Source organism: Salmo trutta, chromosome 5 (assembly GCF_901001165.1).
Source record: "Salmo trutta chromosome 5, fSalTru1.1, whole genome shotgun sequence".
Lineage (NCBI taxonomy): Eukaryota > Metazoa > Chordata > Actinopteri > Salmoniformes > Salmonidae > Salmo > Salmo trutta.
In genome coordinates, this window is record NC_042961.1 from 62,138,920 (window position 1) to 62,153,499 (window position 14,580).

Here is a 14,580-nt window from a genome sequence, read left to right on the forward strand (position 1 = left end):
CACACATTCCCTCTCCACACATTCCCTCTCCACACATTCCCTCTCCACTCCACACATTCCCTCTCCACACATTCCCTCTCCACACATTCCCTCTCCACACATTCCCTCTCCACTCCACACATTCCCTCTCCACACATTCCACACATTCCCTCTCCACACATTACCTCTCCGCACATTACCTCTCCGCACATTACCTCTCCGCACATTACCTCTCTGCACATTACCTCTCCACACATTCCCTCTCCACACATTCCCTCTCTGCACATTACCTCTCCACACATTCCCTCTCCAAATAAAATATTATTGGTCACATACACATATTTAGTAGATGTTATTGTGGGTGTAATGAAATGCTTGTGTTCCTAGCTCCAACAGTGCAGTATTATCTAACAATACACACATACAAAGTATAAAATAATGAATTTAAGAAATATATAAATATTAGGACAAGCCGTGTCAAAGTGGCATTGACTAAAATACAGTAGAATAGAATACAGTATGTGTACATGTGGATGGGAGGTGCTCCCTCTGCTGTTTCCTGAAGTCCACGATCAGCTCCTTCGTTTTGTTGACGCTGAGTGAGAGGTTATTTTCCTGGCACCAGTCCGCCATGGCCCTCACCCCGTCCCTGTAGGCTGTTGTTACGGACACCGGTATCCTGAGTGTGTATTTCTTTTCTCTCCTTCTCCCCTCACAGGTGACAATCATCATTCCTCAATCAGTCACCAATCAGAAGACACCTGCTCCTTTTCCATTACCCAATCACAGCCCCTTTCCCTTGGTTTAAAACCCCAGTCAGTTGTTTTCTCTGGAGCTCGATCTTTCTGTGTTTCAATCTCTCTGTTATTCAATCTTTCTCTTTTTAAGCTAGATCTCTTTTGTTTTGAACTTAGATGTCACATATGTCTGGTAATCCTGTGAGTATTGTTTTGTTAAAGTGTTGACTGTTTGGTGGGAAAAGGGGGTAACCAGACAAGTCGCCCATGGGCATACATTACCCGTAGGAATACTTTGCTTAAGTACCCTAGTTAGAACTGGGCGGACCACCCACTGTATTTTTGGTTAGTTAGTTAGCTGTTTTTAATGCAGGCTAGTCTAGTTTAGGGGTGTTTTTGGATTGTTTCTTTCCTTGGGTCCAGCTCAGCCCCTCTTCCCGCCCCCCTTTACCGTGTGTTTAAACAATAAACCCCTGAGTGTTTGACGGTAGATTTAAGTTGTCTGTGGTTTTTGTTCTCACTGTTCCTTTTCACTGTTATAATTTGCATTGAGTTATGTTACGGGTCTCGTTTCCATCCCCCCCTAAACTGCAGGGCCAAAGGGATTCATAACAGCTGTCTCGTCATTGTTGGTAATCAGGCCTACTACTGTTGTGTCGTCTGCAATCTTGATGATTTGAGTTGGAGGCGTGCATGGCCACGCAGTCATAAGTGAACAGGGAGTACAGGAGGTGGCTGAGGATCAGCATAGTGGAGGTGTTGTTTCCTACCTTCACCACCTGGGGGCATCCCGTCAGGAAGTCCAGGACTCAAGTTGCACAGGGCTGGGTTCAGACACCAGGGCCCCGAGCTTAACAATGAGCTTGGAGGGTACTATGGTGTTGAATGCTGAGCTGTAGTCAATGAACAGCATTCTTACATAGGTATTCCTCTTGTCCAGATGGGACAGGGTAGTGTACAGGCGATTGCATCGTCTGTGGATCTATTTGAGGCAGAGTGGTAAGCAAATTGAAGTGGGTCTAGGGTGTCAGGTAGGGTGGAGGTGATATGATCCTTGATTAGTCTCAAAGCATTTCATGATGACAGAAGTGAGTGTTACGGGGCGATAGTCATTTAGTTCCAGACGTTACCCCAAACACACACATTACGCCAAGTTCTCTGAAGTATATTTTTATTCTAAAACCACGTGACATAGCATCTCTCTCTTGGTATTGTCACGCTCAAAACATTATTAAAATTAATAACAAAAAAAACTATTACATTTAAAAAAAAAAGAAAGATAATCAAGAACTTACGGTATCGGAAATAGGAAAGTAAAAACTTATTTGGAGCCGTTTACATTCGGATATTTTATAGATCAAATAAAGGTGCTATATACGTGTTGATCTCAGTGAAGACGTCATCTGGACCTACAGGGGTCAAAGGTCAGGGCTGGAGCCGAGTAACATCTTGTCACTCAAGTCCAGGTCCAGGCTAAAGCCCACCCTTTCTATGGGCGGAGTCAGAGTGACATCACTGGCACAGAACTTGTTGAAGCTGTCTCCATCACCATGAGCCTGCTTCTCTCCTTCTGTTAGACAGAGAGAGAGACAGAGAGAGACAGATGGAGATATCAGTTTTTCTCAGTATGTTTTTCACGTATTCCTGAGACCAGGGGACTACAGACTTAGTAAGAGTTTCCTTACCGTTCTCCCCTGTAGACCTAGTCTCTCCAGCACCCATAGCTGAGCCGTTAGCTACAGGGCTCATAGCATGGGAATCCTCATCACCACACTCTCTCTCAGACTCCCAGATCTCCTGATCTAAAATACAACATATAATATATCTAGGTTCCTGGATATTACAGAGCATTCAGAAAGTATTCAGACCCCTTGACTTTTGTCCCCCCTGATCAATCTACACACAATACCCCATAATGACATCACAATACCCCATAATGACATCACAATACCCCATAATGACATCACAATACCCTATAAGGATTAAACAAAAACAGGTTTAGACATTTGAGCAAAACATTTTTTTTTTAAATCTGAAATACCACGTTTACATAAGTATTCAGACCCTTTACTCAGTACTTTGTTGAAGTTCCTTTGGCAGCGATTACAGCCTCGAGTCTTCTTGGGTATGAAGCTACAAACTTGGTACTCCTGTATTTGGGGAGTTTCTCCCATTCTCCTCTGCAGATCCTCTCAAGCTCTGTCAGGTTGGAGGGGGAGAGTTTTTGCTCTGACATGCTCTGTCAACTGTGGGACCTTTATATAGACAGGTGTTTGCCTTTCCAAATCATGTCCAATCAATTGAATGTACCACAGGTGGACTCCAATCAAGTTGTAGAAACATCTCAAGGATGATCAATGGAAACAGGATGCACCTGAGCTCAATTTTAAGTCTCCTAGCAAAGGATCTGAATTTTTTATACATTTCTAAAAACCTGTTTGTTCTTATGGGGTATTGTGATGTCATTATGGGGTATTGTGATGTCATTATGGGGTATTGTGATGTCATTATGGGGTATTGTGATGCCATTATGGGGTATTGTGATGCCATTATGGGGTATTGTGATGCCATTATGGGGTATTGTGTTTAGATTGATGAGGGGAAAAAATGTATTTTAAATTTTATAATAAGGCTGTAACGTAACAAAATGTGGAAAAAGTAAAGGGGTCTGAATACTTTCTGAATGCACTGTATATATAAACAAAACATATTCCACATCTCCCCAGGTGATGTACAGACAGACAGACAGGCAGGCAGACGTAACGACAGACAAATAGTAATGCCACCATGGTTACCAAATAGCAATGTCACCATGGTTACCAAATAGCAATGTTACCAAACAGTAATACCACCATGGTTACCAAATAGCAATGTCACCATGGTTACCAAATAGCAATGTTACCAAACAGTAATACCACCATGGTTACCAAATAGTAATGCCACCATGGTTACCAAATAGTAATGCCACCATGGTTACCAAATAGCAATGTCACCATGGTTACCAAATAGCAATGTTAACAAACAGTAATACCACCATGGTTACCAAATAGTAATGCCACCATGGTTACCAAATAGTAATGCCACCATGGTTACCAAATAGCAATGTCACCATGGTTACCAAATAGCAATGTTACCAAACAGTAATACCACCATGGTTATCAAATAGTAATGTCACCATGGTTACCAAATAGTAATGTCACCATGGTTACCAAATAGCAATGTCACCATGGTTACCAAATAGTAATGCCACCATGGTTACCAAATAGCAATGTTACCAAATAGTAATGTCACCATGGTTACCAAATAGCAATGTTACCAAATAGTAATACCACCATGGTTACCAAATAGTAATGTCACCATGGTTACCAAATAGTAATGTCACCATGGTTACCAAATAGTAATACCACCATGGTTACCAAATAGTAATACCACCATGGTTACCAAATAGTAATGTCACCATGGTTACCAAATAGTAACACCACCATGGTTACCAAATAGCAATGTTACCATGGTTACCAAATAGTAATACCACCATGGTTACCAAATAGTAATGTTACCAAATAGTAATACCACCATGGTTACCAAATAGTAATGTCACCATGGTTACAAATAGTAATACCACCATGGTTACCAAATAGTAATGTTACCAAATAGTAATACCACCATGGTTACCAAATAGCAATGTTACCATGGTTACCAAATAGTAATGTTACCAAATAGTAATGTTACCAAATAGTAATACCACCATGGTTACCAAATAGTAATGTCACCATGGTTACCAAATAGTAATGTCACCAAATAGTAATACCACCATGGTTACCAAATAGTAATGTCACCATGGTTACCAAATAGTAATGTCACCATGGTTACCAAATAGTAATACCACCATGGTTACCAAATAGCAATGTTACCATGGTTACCAAATAGTATTACCACCATGGTTACCAAATAGTAATGTCACCATGGTTACCAAATAGTAATGTCACCATGGTTACCAAATAGTAATGTCACCATGGTTACCAAATAGTAATGTCACCATGGTTACCAAATAGTAATGTCACCAAATAGTAATGTCACCATGGTTACCAAATAGTAATGTCACCATGGTTACCAAATAGTAATGTCACCATGGTTACCAAATAGTAATGTCACCATGGTTACCAAATAGTAATGTCACCAAATAGTAATGTCACCATGGTTACCAAATAGTAATGTCACCATGGTTACCAAATAGTAATACCACCATGGTTACCAAATAGTAATGTCACCATGGTTACCAAATAGTAATGTCACCATGGTTACCAAATAGCAATGTCACCATGGTTACCAAATAGCAATGTCACCAAATAGTAATACCACCATGGTTACCAAATAGTAATGTCACCATGGTTACCGTTGTTGGGTTCGAAGGTTCCGGGTTGTTCCATGCAGGTGAGTGGGGTGTCGTGGTCATAACCTGGATGCTGCAGGTCAAACGAGTACCTCTGAAGAGAAACAACAACATCAGCATAATTATCAGACAGATCTGAAGACGGATGGTTCCAAACGCTTGTATGGGATGGGACTCTATGACCCACCTAGAGCCTTTCAGAATTCATATTTTCTCATACCACTCCAGGTAAACAATATAGTTTTTTCCCCCCTTTCTTTTACCAAAGCCCTGGAGGAACAGACTGCAAAACATATCCTTCACAACAAGTAAAGCCCTGGAGGAACAGACTGCAAAACATATCCTTCACAACAAGTAAAGCCCTGGAGGAACAGACTGCAAAACATATCCTTCACAACAAGTAAAGCCCTGGAGGAACAGACTGCAAAACATATCCTTCACAACAAAGCCCTGAGTCTTCCTTGACTATGTAATACAGTAACAGGATAGTGTTTTAAAGCCCTGGATGTCTCACCCTGGACTTCTTCCTCAGGATATAGAGAATCACCACCAGACACACAACAGCCAACAATATGAGGAACAGGATTACATAGCCTGGGGGGAGAGAGAGGGGGGGAGGGGAGAGAGGGGGGGGGAGGAGGGGGGGAGGGAGAGAGGTGGGGGGGAGAGAGAGAGGTGGGGGGGAGAGAGAGAGGTGGGGGGAGAGAGAGAGAGGGGAGAGAGAGGGGGGAGAGAGAGAGGTGGGGGTAGAGAGAGAGAGGTGGGGTAGAGAGAGAGAGAGAGAGGTGGGGTTTTAGTAGTAGTAGTTTAGTAGAGATGAGAGAGAGAGGAGAGAGAGTAGGAGGGAGAGACGGAGAGAGGGGGGTTGGGGGTATAGATATGTTAGTGGGTAGAGAGGAGAGAGGTGAGAGAGAGAGGAGGAGAGAGAGAGAGAGAGTGTGTGTTAACTGAGAGGAGGAGAGAGAGAGAGAGAGAGAGAGAGAGAGAGAGAGAGGGTGGGGTAGAGAGAGAGAGAGGGGGGTAGAGAGAGAGAGAGGTGGGGTAGAGAGAGAGAGGTGGGGTAGAGAGAGAGAGGGGGGGTAGAGAGAGAGAGAGAGGGGGTAGAGAGAGGAGAGAGGGGGTAGAGAGAGAGAGAGAGGGGGGTAGAGAGAGAGAGAGGGTGGGGTAGAGAGAGAGAGAGAGGTGGGGTAGAGAGAGAGAGAGGTGGGGTAGAGAGAGAGAGAGGTGGGGTAGAGAGAGAGAGGTGGGGTAGAGAGAGAGAGGTGGGGTAGAGAGAGAGGGGGTTAGAGAGAGGGGGGTAGAGAGAGAGGGGGGCATTAGAGAGAGAGAGGGGGTTCGAGAGAGAGAGAGGGGGTTAGACGAGAGAGAGAGGGTGGTAGAGAGAGAGAGGGGGTAGAGAGAGAGAGAGGGGGTTAGAGAGAGAGAGGTGGGGTAGAGATGAGACGAGAGATGAGGTGGGGGTAGAGAGAGAGAGAGGTGGGTAGAGAGAGAGAGAGGTGGGTAGAGAGAGAGAGAGGTGGGGTAGAGAGAGAGAGAGGTGGGTAGAGAGAGAGAGGGTGGGGTAGAGAGAGAGAGAGGGGGTAGAGAGAGAGAGAGGGGGTAGAGAGAGAGAGGGTAGAGAGAGAAAAGGTGGAGGGGTAGAGAGAGAGAGAATGTTGTGAATAGGGTTGCAGTTCATCCATAAACATTTGTAAAACAATGAGTAAAAAAAGAAGAAAAAAAAAGACTCAAAATTCCTATTGGTCATATACCTGCAATGTCACTTCCTCTTGTAGCTGAAACTAGAACAAACACAGAAACAATGTCATCAATATGTAATTTATATATTATATACACAGACCAGAGAGACTCAACCAAATGGTATCATCTATAAAGCACAGACCGGTGTGTGTGTGTGTGTGTGTGTGTGAGAGATAGCTGTGGTTAGTGAGACAGGAAGACAGAAAGCAGTGAACTAGCTTCAGGCCTGCGGCTACCGTACAACGCTTTGTTCTACTCACACCGACGAGCAGAGCACAGCGGAGGAAGGGGAGGACCATCCGTCGCAGTCAATTTAATACAAATAACAATTGTGAAACATTGTTTTTAAAAGTTACCCTTTATTTAGATAAAACTATACTAAATATATTCACATCACCAAATATTTGATTAAAACACTGTTTTGCAATGAAGGTCTACAGTAGCCTCAACAGCACTCTGTAGGGTAGCACCATGGTGTAGCCGGAGGACAGCTAGCTTCCGTCCTCCTCTGGGTACATTGACTTCAATAGAAAACCTAGGAGGCTCATGGTTCTCAACCTCTTCTATAGACTTACACAGTAATTAGGACAACTTCAAGAAGACGTCCTCCAACCTATCAGAGCTCTTGCAGCAGGAACTGACATGTTGTCCACCCAATCAAAGGATCAGAGAATGAATCTAATACTGAAAGTATAAGCTACAGCTAGCTAGCACTGCAGTGCATAACATGTGGTGAGTAGTTGACTCAAAGAGAGAGAAAGACAATGGTTGAACAGTTTTCAACAAATGAATTTCCCACCAAAATTAAGCAGAAGCAAGAGAAAGAGCTATATTTGGCATTATTTATTTTTAAACTTTAGCTGTGAAAGTGAATGCAGCTGGCTAGTTTGGTTACTGAAAACACCCGGCTCAAACAAAGAGAGATGCCAATAGAGAGAAAGGGCTGCTTTTTTTTTCTTGCAGTTTCACTTATCTAACAAACACAGCTAGCTAGTTTAGCGTACTCAAACACCCGGCTCAAACAGAGGGATGCTATGTTAGCTAGCTGGCTATGACTATCCAACACAACACTGGAACTCTTCTAAGGTAAAGCTTTTGATTTTACAACTCCATTGCCACTGGGGCCCGCCAGTGTAACTGCTAAACTGCTTGCTGACTGTACTGCATGATTGTAGCGGGTTTACTAACGCGTTAGTTCTAGTAGCTATGTTGACCATGACGTGACAATGATGTAGACTGTGTGTAACTTTTTTTAAATGTATCTTTATTTTACCAGGCAAGTCAGTTAAGAACAAATTCTTATTTTCAATGACGGCCTAGGAACAGTGGGGTTAACTGCCTTATTCAGGGGGCAGAACGACAGATTTTTACCTTGACAGCTCGGGGATTCGATCTTGCAACCTTTTGGTTACTAGTCCAACGCTCTAACCACTAGGCTACCCTACCTGATGGTATGAAGGTTTGGCTTGGAAAGGTTTTTTCGTCTGGTCACAGACAGCTGTTGTGCTGTTGCATTTAAGTCCACAAGAGAAAAGGGGAAAGGAGAAGGACAGATAGATAGAATTATACAACAATCAAAGTGATCATGCTGTTTGTATGTGGCTGCTATGAAAGTGATCATGCTGTTTGTATGTGGCTGCTATGAAAGTGATCATGCTGTTTGTATGTGGCTGCTATGAAAGGGATCATGCTGTTTGTATGTGGCTGCTATGAAAGTGATCATGCTGTTTGTATGTGGCTGCTATGAAAGGGATCATGCTGTTTGTATGTGGCTGCTATGAAAGTGAACTGTGTTTGTGTGTAATCAGGGGTGTATTCATTCCACCGATTCTGTTGAAAAATATTTTTTAAACGGAAGCATACGGAACAGACATAAACATACCTGAATTTGTCTAATAGAAATAAGGCCATGATGATAGAAAAAAGAACCGTCCTCCCTCATCTTAAACGGCACTGACAGCCACTGGTGGAATACAAGCTAGCTACAGGGCTGGGGCTACCATATACCTCTCTGTTACAAACAAACACCGAGAGAGCAGGGACTGAAGACAGACAGGGAGAGAGAGCAGGGACTGAAGACAGACAGAGAGAGGGAGCAGGGACTGAAGACAGACAGGGAGAGGGAGCAGGGACTGAAGACAGACAGGGAGAGGGAGCAGGGACTGAAGACAGACAGGGAGAGAGAGCAGGGACTGAAGACAGACAGAGAGAGAGAGAGAGAGAGCAGGGACTGAAGACAGACAGAGAGAGAGAGAGAGAGCAGGGACTGAAGACAGACAGGGAGAGAGAGAGAGAGCAGGGACTGAAGACAGACAGGGAGAGAGAGAGCAGGGACTGAAGACAGACAGGGAGAGAGAGAGCAGGGACTGAAGACAGACAGGGAGAGAGAGAGCAGGGACTGAAGACAGACAGGGAGAGCGAGAGCAGGGACTGAAGACAGACAGGGAGAGAGAGAGCAGGGACTGAAGACAGACAGGGAGAGAGAGAGCAGGGACTGAAGACAGACAGGGAGAGGGAGCAGGGACTGAAGACAGACAGACAGAGAGAGAGAGAGAGAGAGAGAGAGAGAGAGAGCAGGGACTGAAGACAGACAGGGAGAGAGAGAGCAGGGACTGAAGACAGACATGGAGAGGGAGCAGGGACTGAAGACAGACAGGGAGAGAGAGAGCAGGGACTGAAGACAGACAGGGAGAGAGAGAGCAGGGACTGAAGACAGACAGAGAGAGAGAGAGCAGGGACTGAAGACAGACACAAGTTGTCCGTTACCTGGTAATGATGTTGTGGTTTCCGTGGTCGTAGTGCTCTCCCTGCCCTGTGATTGGCTGAGGGCTGTCACCCCTGACGACGTAGTCTGGGCGGTCTGGTTGGCTGTAGAGGGGGTCAGGCTGGCTGTAGAGGAGGTCAGGCTGGCTGTAGAGGGGGTCTGGTTGGCTGTAGAGGGGGTCTGGTTGGCTGTAGAGGGGGTCTGGTTGGCTGTAGAGGGGGTCAGGTTGGCTGTAGAGGGGGTCAGGTTGGCTGTAGAGGGGGTCAGGTTGGCTGTAGAGGGGGTCAGGTTGGCTGTAGAGGGTGTATCAGTAGGGGTGGAGGTGAGGTTGATGGATATGCTGCTTCCTCCAACAGCTCTGGACCCCATCAGCACCAGGAGGCCTGGAGGACAGGAGAAAGAGAGAAAACAACTAATTCAGACTCATCCGACACATGCTGACTGTGATATGGAGGGAAAGAAGAGTGATAAGAGAGAACAGAGAGAACAGAGAGAACAGAGAGAACAGAGATAATTGAGAGAGAACATAGAGAGAACAGAGAGAGATAACAGAGAGAGAGAACAGAGAGAGAGAACAGAGAGAGAGAACAGAGAGAGAGAACAGAGAGAGATAATTGAGAAGAGGAAATATGTGTTGTAGAACAATAAACAATTGATAAACTCACCCAGGACATAGCGCTGAATGCAGATCGATGGCATATTGATGATTTATCACAATGTTTGGACAGTACCAAGTCTGTCACACGTGTAGAGACGAAAGTCAAGTATTTTTCTTCTCAGCGTCTCTCTCTGACAGGAATTGAGTCACAGACCACAAACCCCTAGCTGGGCTGTCTCTAAGTAGACTACAGTGACTCCTCTCCTCTCCTCTCCTCTCCTCTCCTCTCCTCTCCTCTCCTCTGTACTGTATCCTCATATTAGATTAAACCAATATACTGTAGGTACTCAACTCTGACCCTACGAACTCCACAGTTTTCTCTTCTACCTGATTACTAATATAACCCAGGTCTAAATCAGACCCTGATTAGAGGGGGATCACCCAGCTGGTGTCCCAGGTCTAAATCAGTCCCTGATTAGAGGGGGAATCCCCCACCTGGTGTCCCAGGTCTAAATCAGTCCCTGATTAGAGGGGGATCACCCAGCTGGTGTCCCAGGTCTAAATCAGTCCCTGATTAGAGGGGGAATCCCCCAGCTGGTGTCCCAGGTCTAAATCAGTCCCTGATTAGAGGGGGATCACCCAGCTGGTGTCCCAGGTCTAAATCAGTCCCTGATTAGAGGGGGAATCACCCACCTGGTGTCCCAGGTCTAAATCAGTCCCTGATTAGAGGGGGAATCCCCCAGCTGGTGTCCCAGGTCTAAATCAGTCCCTGATTAGAGGGGGATCACCCAGCTGGTGTCCCAGGTCTAAATCAGTCCCTGATTAGAGGGGGAATCCCCCACCTGGTGTCCCAGGTCTAAATCAGGCCCTGATTAGAGGGGAATCCCCCACCTGGTGTCCCAGGTCTAAATCAGTCCCTGATTAAGACCTGGTGTCCCAGGTCTAAATCAGTCCCTGATTAGAGGGGGAATCCCCCACCTGGTGTCCCAGGTCTAAATCAGACCCTGATTAGAGGGGGGATCACCCACCTGGTGTCCCAGGTCTAAATCAGACCCTGATTAGAGGGGAATCGCCCACCTGGTGTCCCAGGTCTAAATCAGACCCTGATTAGAGTTGAGTTTGAGAGCTGTAGTGGATGGATGCTGGCAAAGTTCTGTTTTCACCTGTTCAGTTGATTGATGAAGGAGAGACAGACGAGGGAGAGAAAGCTGCTTAAGACTATTGAAACACAACCCTGGTCCTCCCCTCTGACAGGATGCTCACTCTCTCTCTGGCCCTCCCCTCTGACAGGATGCTCTCTCTCTCTCTGTGGTTCTCTCTCAATTTGAATTTTAATTCAAAGGGCTTTATTGCCATGGGAAACATATGTTAACATTGCCAAAGCAAGTGAAATAGATAATAAACAAAAGTTAAACAATAAAAAATGAACAGTAAACATTACACTCACCGAAGTTCCAAAAGAATAAAGACATTTCAAATGTCATATTATGTTTATATACAGTGTTATAATGATGTGCAAATAGTTAAAAAACAAAAATAAATAAACATTAATATGGGTTTTATTTATAATAGTGTTTGTTCTTCACTGGTTGCCCTTTTCTTGTGACAACAGGTCACAAATCTTGCTGCTGTGACGACACACTGTGGTATGTCACCCAGTAGATATGGGAGTTTATCAAGGTTGGATTTGTTTCTGAATTCTTTGTGGATCTGTGTAATCTGAGGGAAATATGTGTCAGGAGGTCAGGAAGTGCAGCTCAGTTACCACCTCATTTTGTGGGCAGTGTGCCAGGTCTGCCTACGCCGGCCTTTCTCAATAGCAAGGCTACGCACACTGGAGTCAGTACATAGTCAGTGTGCTTCTCTCGGTCTCTCGCTCTGTCAGGAAGTAGACTTTAAAAAGGGCGTTGTGTACACTTTCAGGTTGTTTCCAGGCAGAATTCAACCTCGTCACCTTTACAGAGGCATACAGGCCACTGACAACTCAAATGCAGTACCAGTATGCTGCCTTCAAATGCTCCCAGGAATCTCTTATTTCCCAGTTGTGAGGTCATAAATATATATACAGTACCAGTCAAAAGTTTTAGAACACATCTACTCATTCAAGGGTTTATCTATTTAAAAAATTATATATATTTTCAAATCTAAATATGTTTTATATTTGAGATTCTTGAAAGTAGCCACCCCTTGCCTTGATGACAGTTTTGCACACTCTTGGCATTCTCTCAACCAGCTTCATTAGGTAGTCACCTGGAATGGATTTCAATTAACAGGTGTGTTTTGTTAAAAGTAAATTTGTGGAATTTCTTTCCTTCTTAATGCATTTGAGCCAATCAGTTGTGATAAGGTAGGAATGGTATACAGAAGATAACCCTATTTGGTAAAAGACCAAGTCCATATTATGGCAAGAACAGCTAAAATATGGCAAGAACAGCTCAAATAAGCAAAGAGAAACGACAGTCCATCATTACTTTAAGACATGAAGGTCAGTCAATGTGGAACATTTCAAGAATGTTTCTTCAAGTGCAGTCACAAAAACCATCAAGCGCTATGATGAAACTGTCTCTCATGAGGACAACCACAGGAAAGGAAGACCCAGAGTTCCCTCTGCTGCAGAGGATAAGTTCATTAGAGTTACCAGCCTCAGAAATTGGAGCCCAAATAAACGCTTCAGAGCTCAAGTAACAGACACATCTCAACATCAACTGTTCAGAGGAGACTGTGTGAATAAGGCTTTGATGGTCGAATTGCTGCAAAGAAACCACTACTAAAGGACACCAATAAGAAGAAGAGACTTGCTTGGGCCAAGAAACACGAGCAATGGACATTAGACCGGTGGAAATCTGTCCTTTGATCTGATGAGTCCAAATTTGAGATTTTTGGTTTCAACCGCCGTGTCTTTGTGAGAAGCAGAGTAGGTGAACGGATGATCTCTGCATGTGTGGTTCCCACCGTGAAGCATGGAGGAGGAGGTGTGATGGTGCTTTGCTGGTGACACTGTCAGTGATTTATTTAGAATTCAAAGCACACTTAACTAGCATGGCTACCACAGCATTCTGCAGAGATACGCCATCCCATCTGGTTTGCCCTTAGTGGGACTATCATTTGTTTTTCAACAGGACAATGACCCAACACATCTCCAGGCTGTGTAAGGGCTATTTGACCAAGAAGGAGAGTGATGGAGTGCTGCATCAGATGACCTAGCCTCCACAATCACCCAACATCAACCCAATTGAGATGGTTTGGGATGAGTTGGACCACAGAGTGAAGGAAAAGCAGCCAACAAGTGCGCAGCATGTGGGAACTCCTTCAAGACTGTTGGAAAAGCATTCCTCATGAAGCTGGTTGAGAGAATGCCAAGAGTGTGAAAAGCTGCCATCAAGGCAAAGGGTGGCTACTTTCAAGAATATAAAATATATTTTGATTTGTTAAACAGTTTTTTGGTTACTACATGATTCCATATGTGTTATTTCATAGTTTTGACGTCTTCACTATTATTCTACAATGTCGAAAATAATACAAACAAAGAAAAACCCTTGAATGAGTAGGTTTTGACTGGTACTGTATATAAAAACAGCAAATGTCAAAAGTACCTCCTTTAAAACCCTTATCCCACCCCCTGCATGCTATCCATCCAATAACACCTCATATCCTGTCCTGTAGCACCAGATCCTCCCTCCGGAGGGGAGACAGCGCCTCCTGCTGGTTAAACTGTGGTATAACACTGATTAGGACCTATAGCTAGTAATACGAGAGGGGAGACAGTGCCTCCTGCTGGTTAAACTGTGGTATAACACTGATTAGGACCTATAGTTAGTAAAACGAGAGGGGAGACAGTGCCTCCTGCTGGTTAAACTGTGGTATAACACTGATTAGGACCTATAGCTAGTAAAACGAGAGGGGAGACAGTGCCTCCTGCTGGTTAAACTGTGGTATAACACTGATTAGGACCTATAGCTAGTAAAAGCAGACCTACGGAGCTCAAACTCAAAAACACATTTAATTCAACAACAGACAGAGAGATACATACATTTTTGACATTCATTCCCAGTCAGTACAGACAAGCAGGTCTAGTCACACGGGTAGTAAACGTGTGTTTTTTTGGGGGCCTCGACAACTGCCCTTACATGGTCTCATTGAAGTCTTCAATCATCTTTACATCAGACTAACATGGAATTAACAACATCAATAACACAGAGAGATTGCTGCCCACACGGCACCCTATTCCCTATATTAGTGCGCTACTTTTGACAAGGGTCCATAGGAACACACGTATGGGGTCCGGTCAAAAGTAGTGCACTATATAGGGAATACGTCGAGGGGCTCCATGTAATCTAAATGAAAAGCATTTCAGGTTAACTTGAAATTAGAA

At 44.3% G+C, this 14,580-nt stretch overlaps 2 protein-coding genes across 2 annotated transcripts in view; both read right to left on the reverse strand.

The window, feature by feature from the left end:
• Positions 1 to 1,870: 1,870 nt before the first annotated feature.
• Positions 1,871 to 10,610, reverse strand: LOC115194733 (cell wall integrity and stress response component 4). The gene is made up of 7 exons (XM_029754641.1): positions 10,276 to 10,610; positions 9,613 to 9,993; positions 6,858 to 6,887; positions 5,621 to 5,700; positions 5,110 to 5,200; positions 2,402 to 2,518; positions 1,871 to 2,286 (listed from the first exon to the last, which is right to left on the reverse strand). Exons 1-7 carry the CDS (start codon positions 10,307 to 10,309, stop codon positions 2,135 to 2,137), a joined length of 885 nt encoding a protein of 294 aa, XP_029610501.1. The 5' UTR covers positions 10,310 to 10,610; the 3' UTR covers positions 1,871 to 2,134.
• A 3,579-nt stretch (positions 10,611 to 14,189) lies between these two features.
• Positions 14,190 to 14,580, reverse strand: part of anapc10 (anaphase promoting complex subunit 10) — a gene marked incomplete in the record, with an annotated part of 14,825 nt that continues 14,434 nt past the window's right edge. Inside the window, 1 exon segment of the mRNA XM_029754642.1 lies at positions 14,190 to 14,580.

Coding starts and splice junctions, on each gene's coding strand:
- LOC115194733 (XM_029754641.1), bottom strand. CDS start 10,309: ATGCCATCGATCTGCATTCAGCGCTATGTCCTGG. Junction 5,701..6,857: donor AAGAGGAAGTGACATTGCAG/GTATATGACCAA, acceptor CTCTCCCCCCAG/GCTATGTAATCCTGTTCCTC. Junction 2,287..2,401: donor TAGGTCTACAGGGGAGAACG/GTAAGGAAACTC, acceptor TCTGTCTAACAG/AAGGAGAGAAGCAGGCTCAT.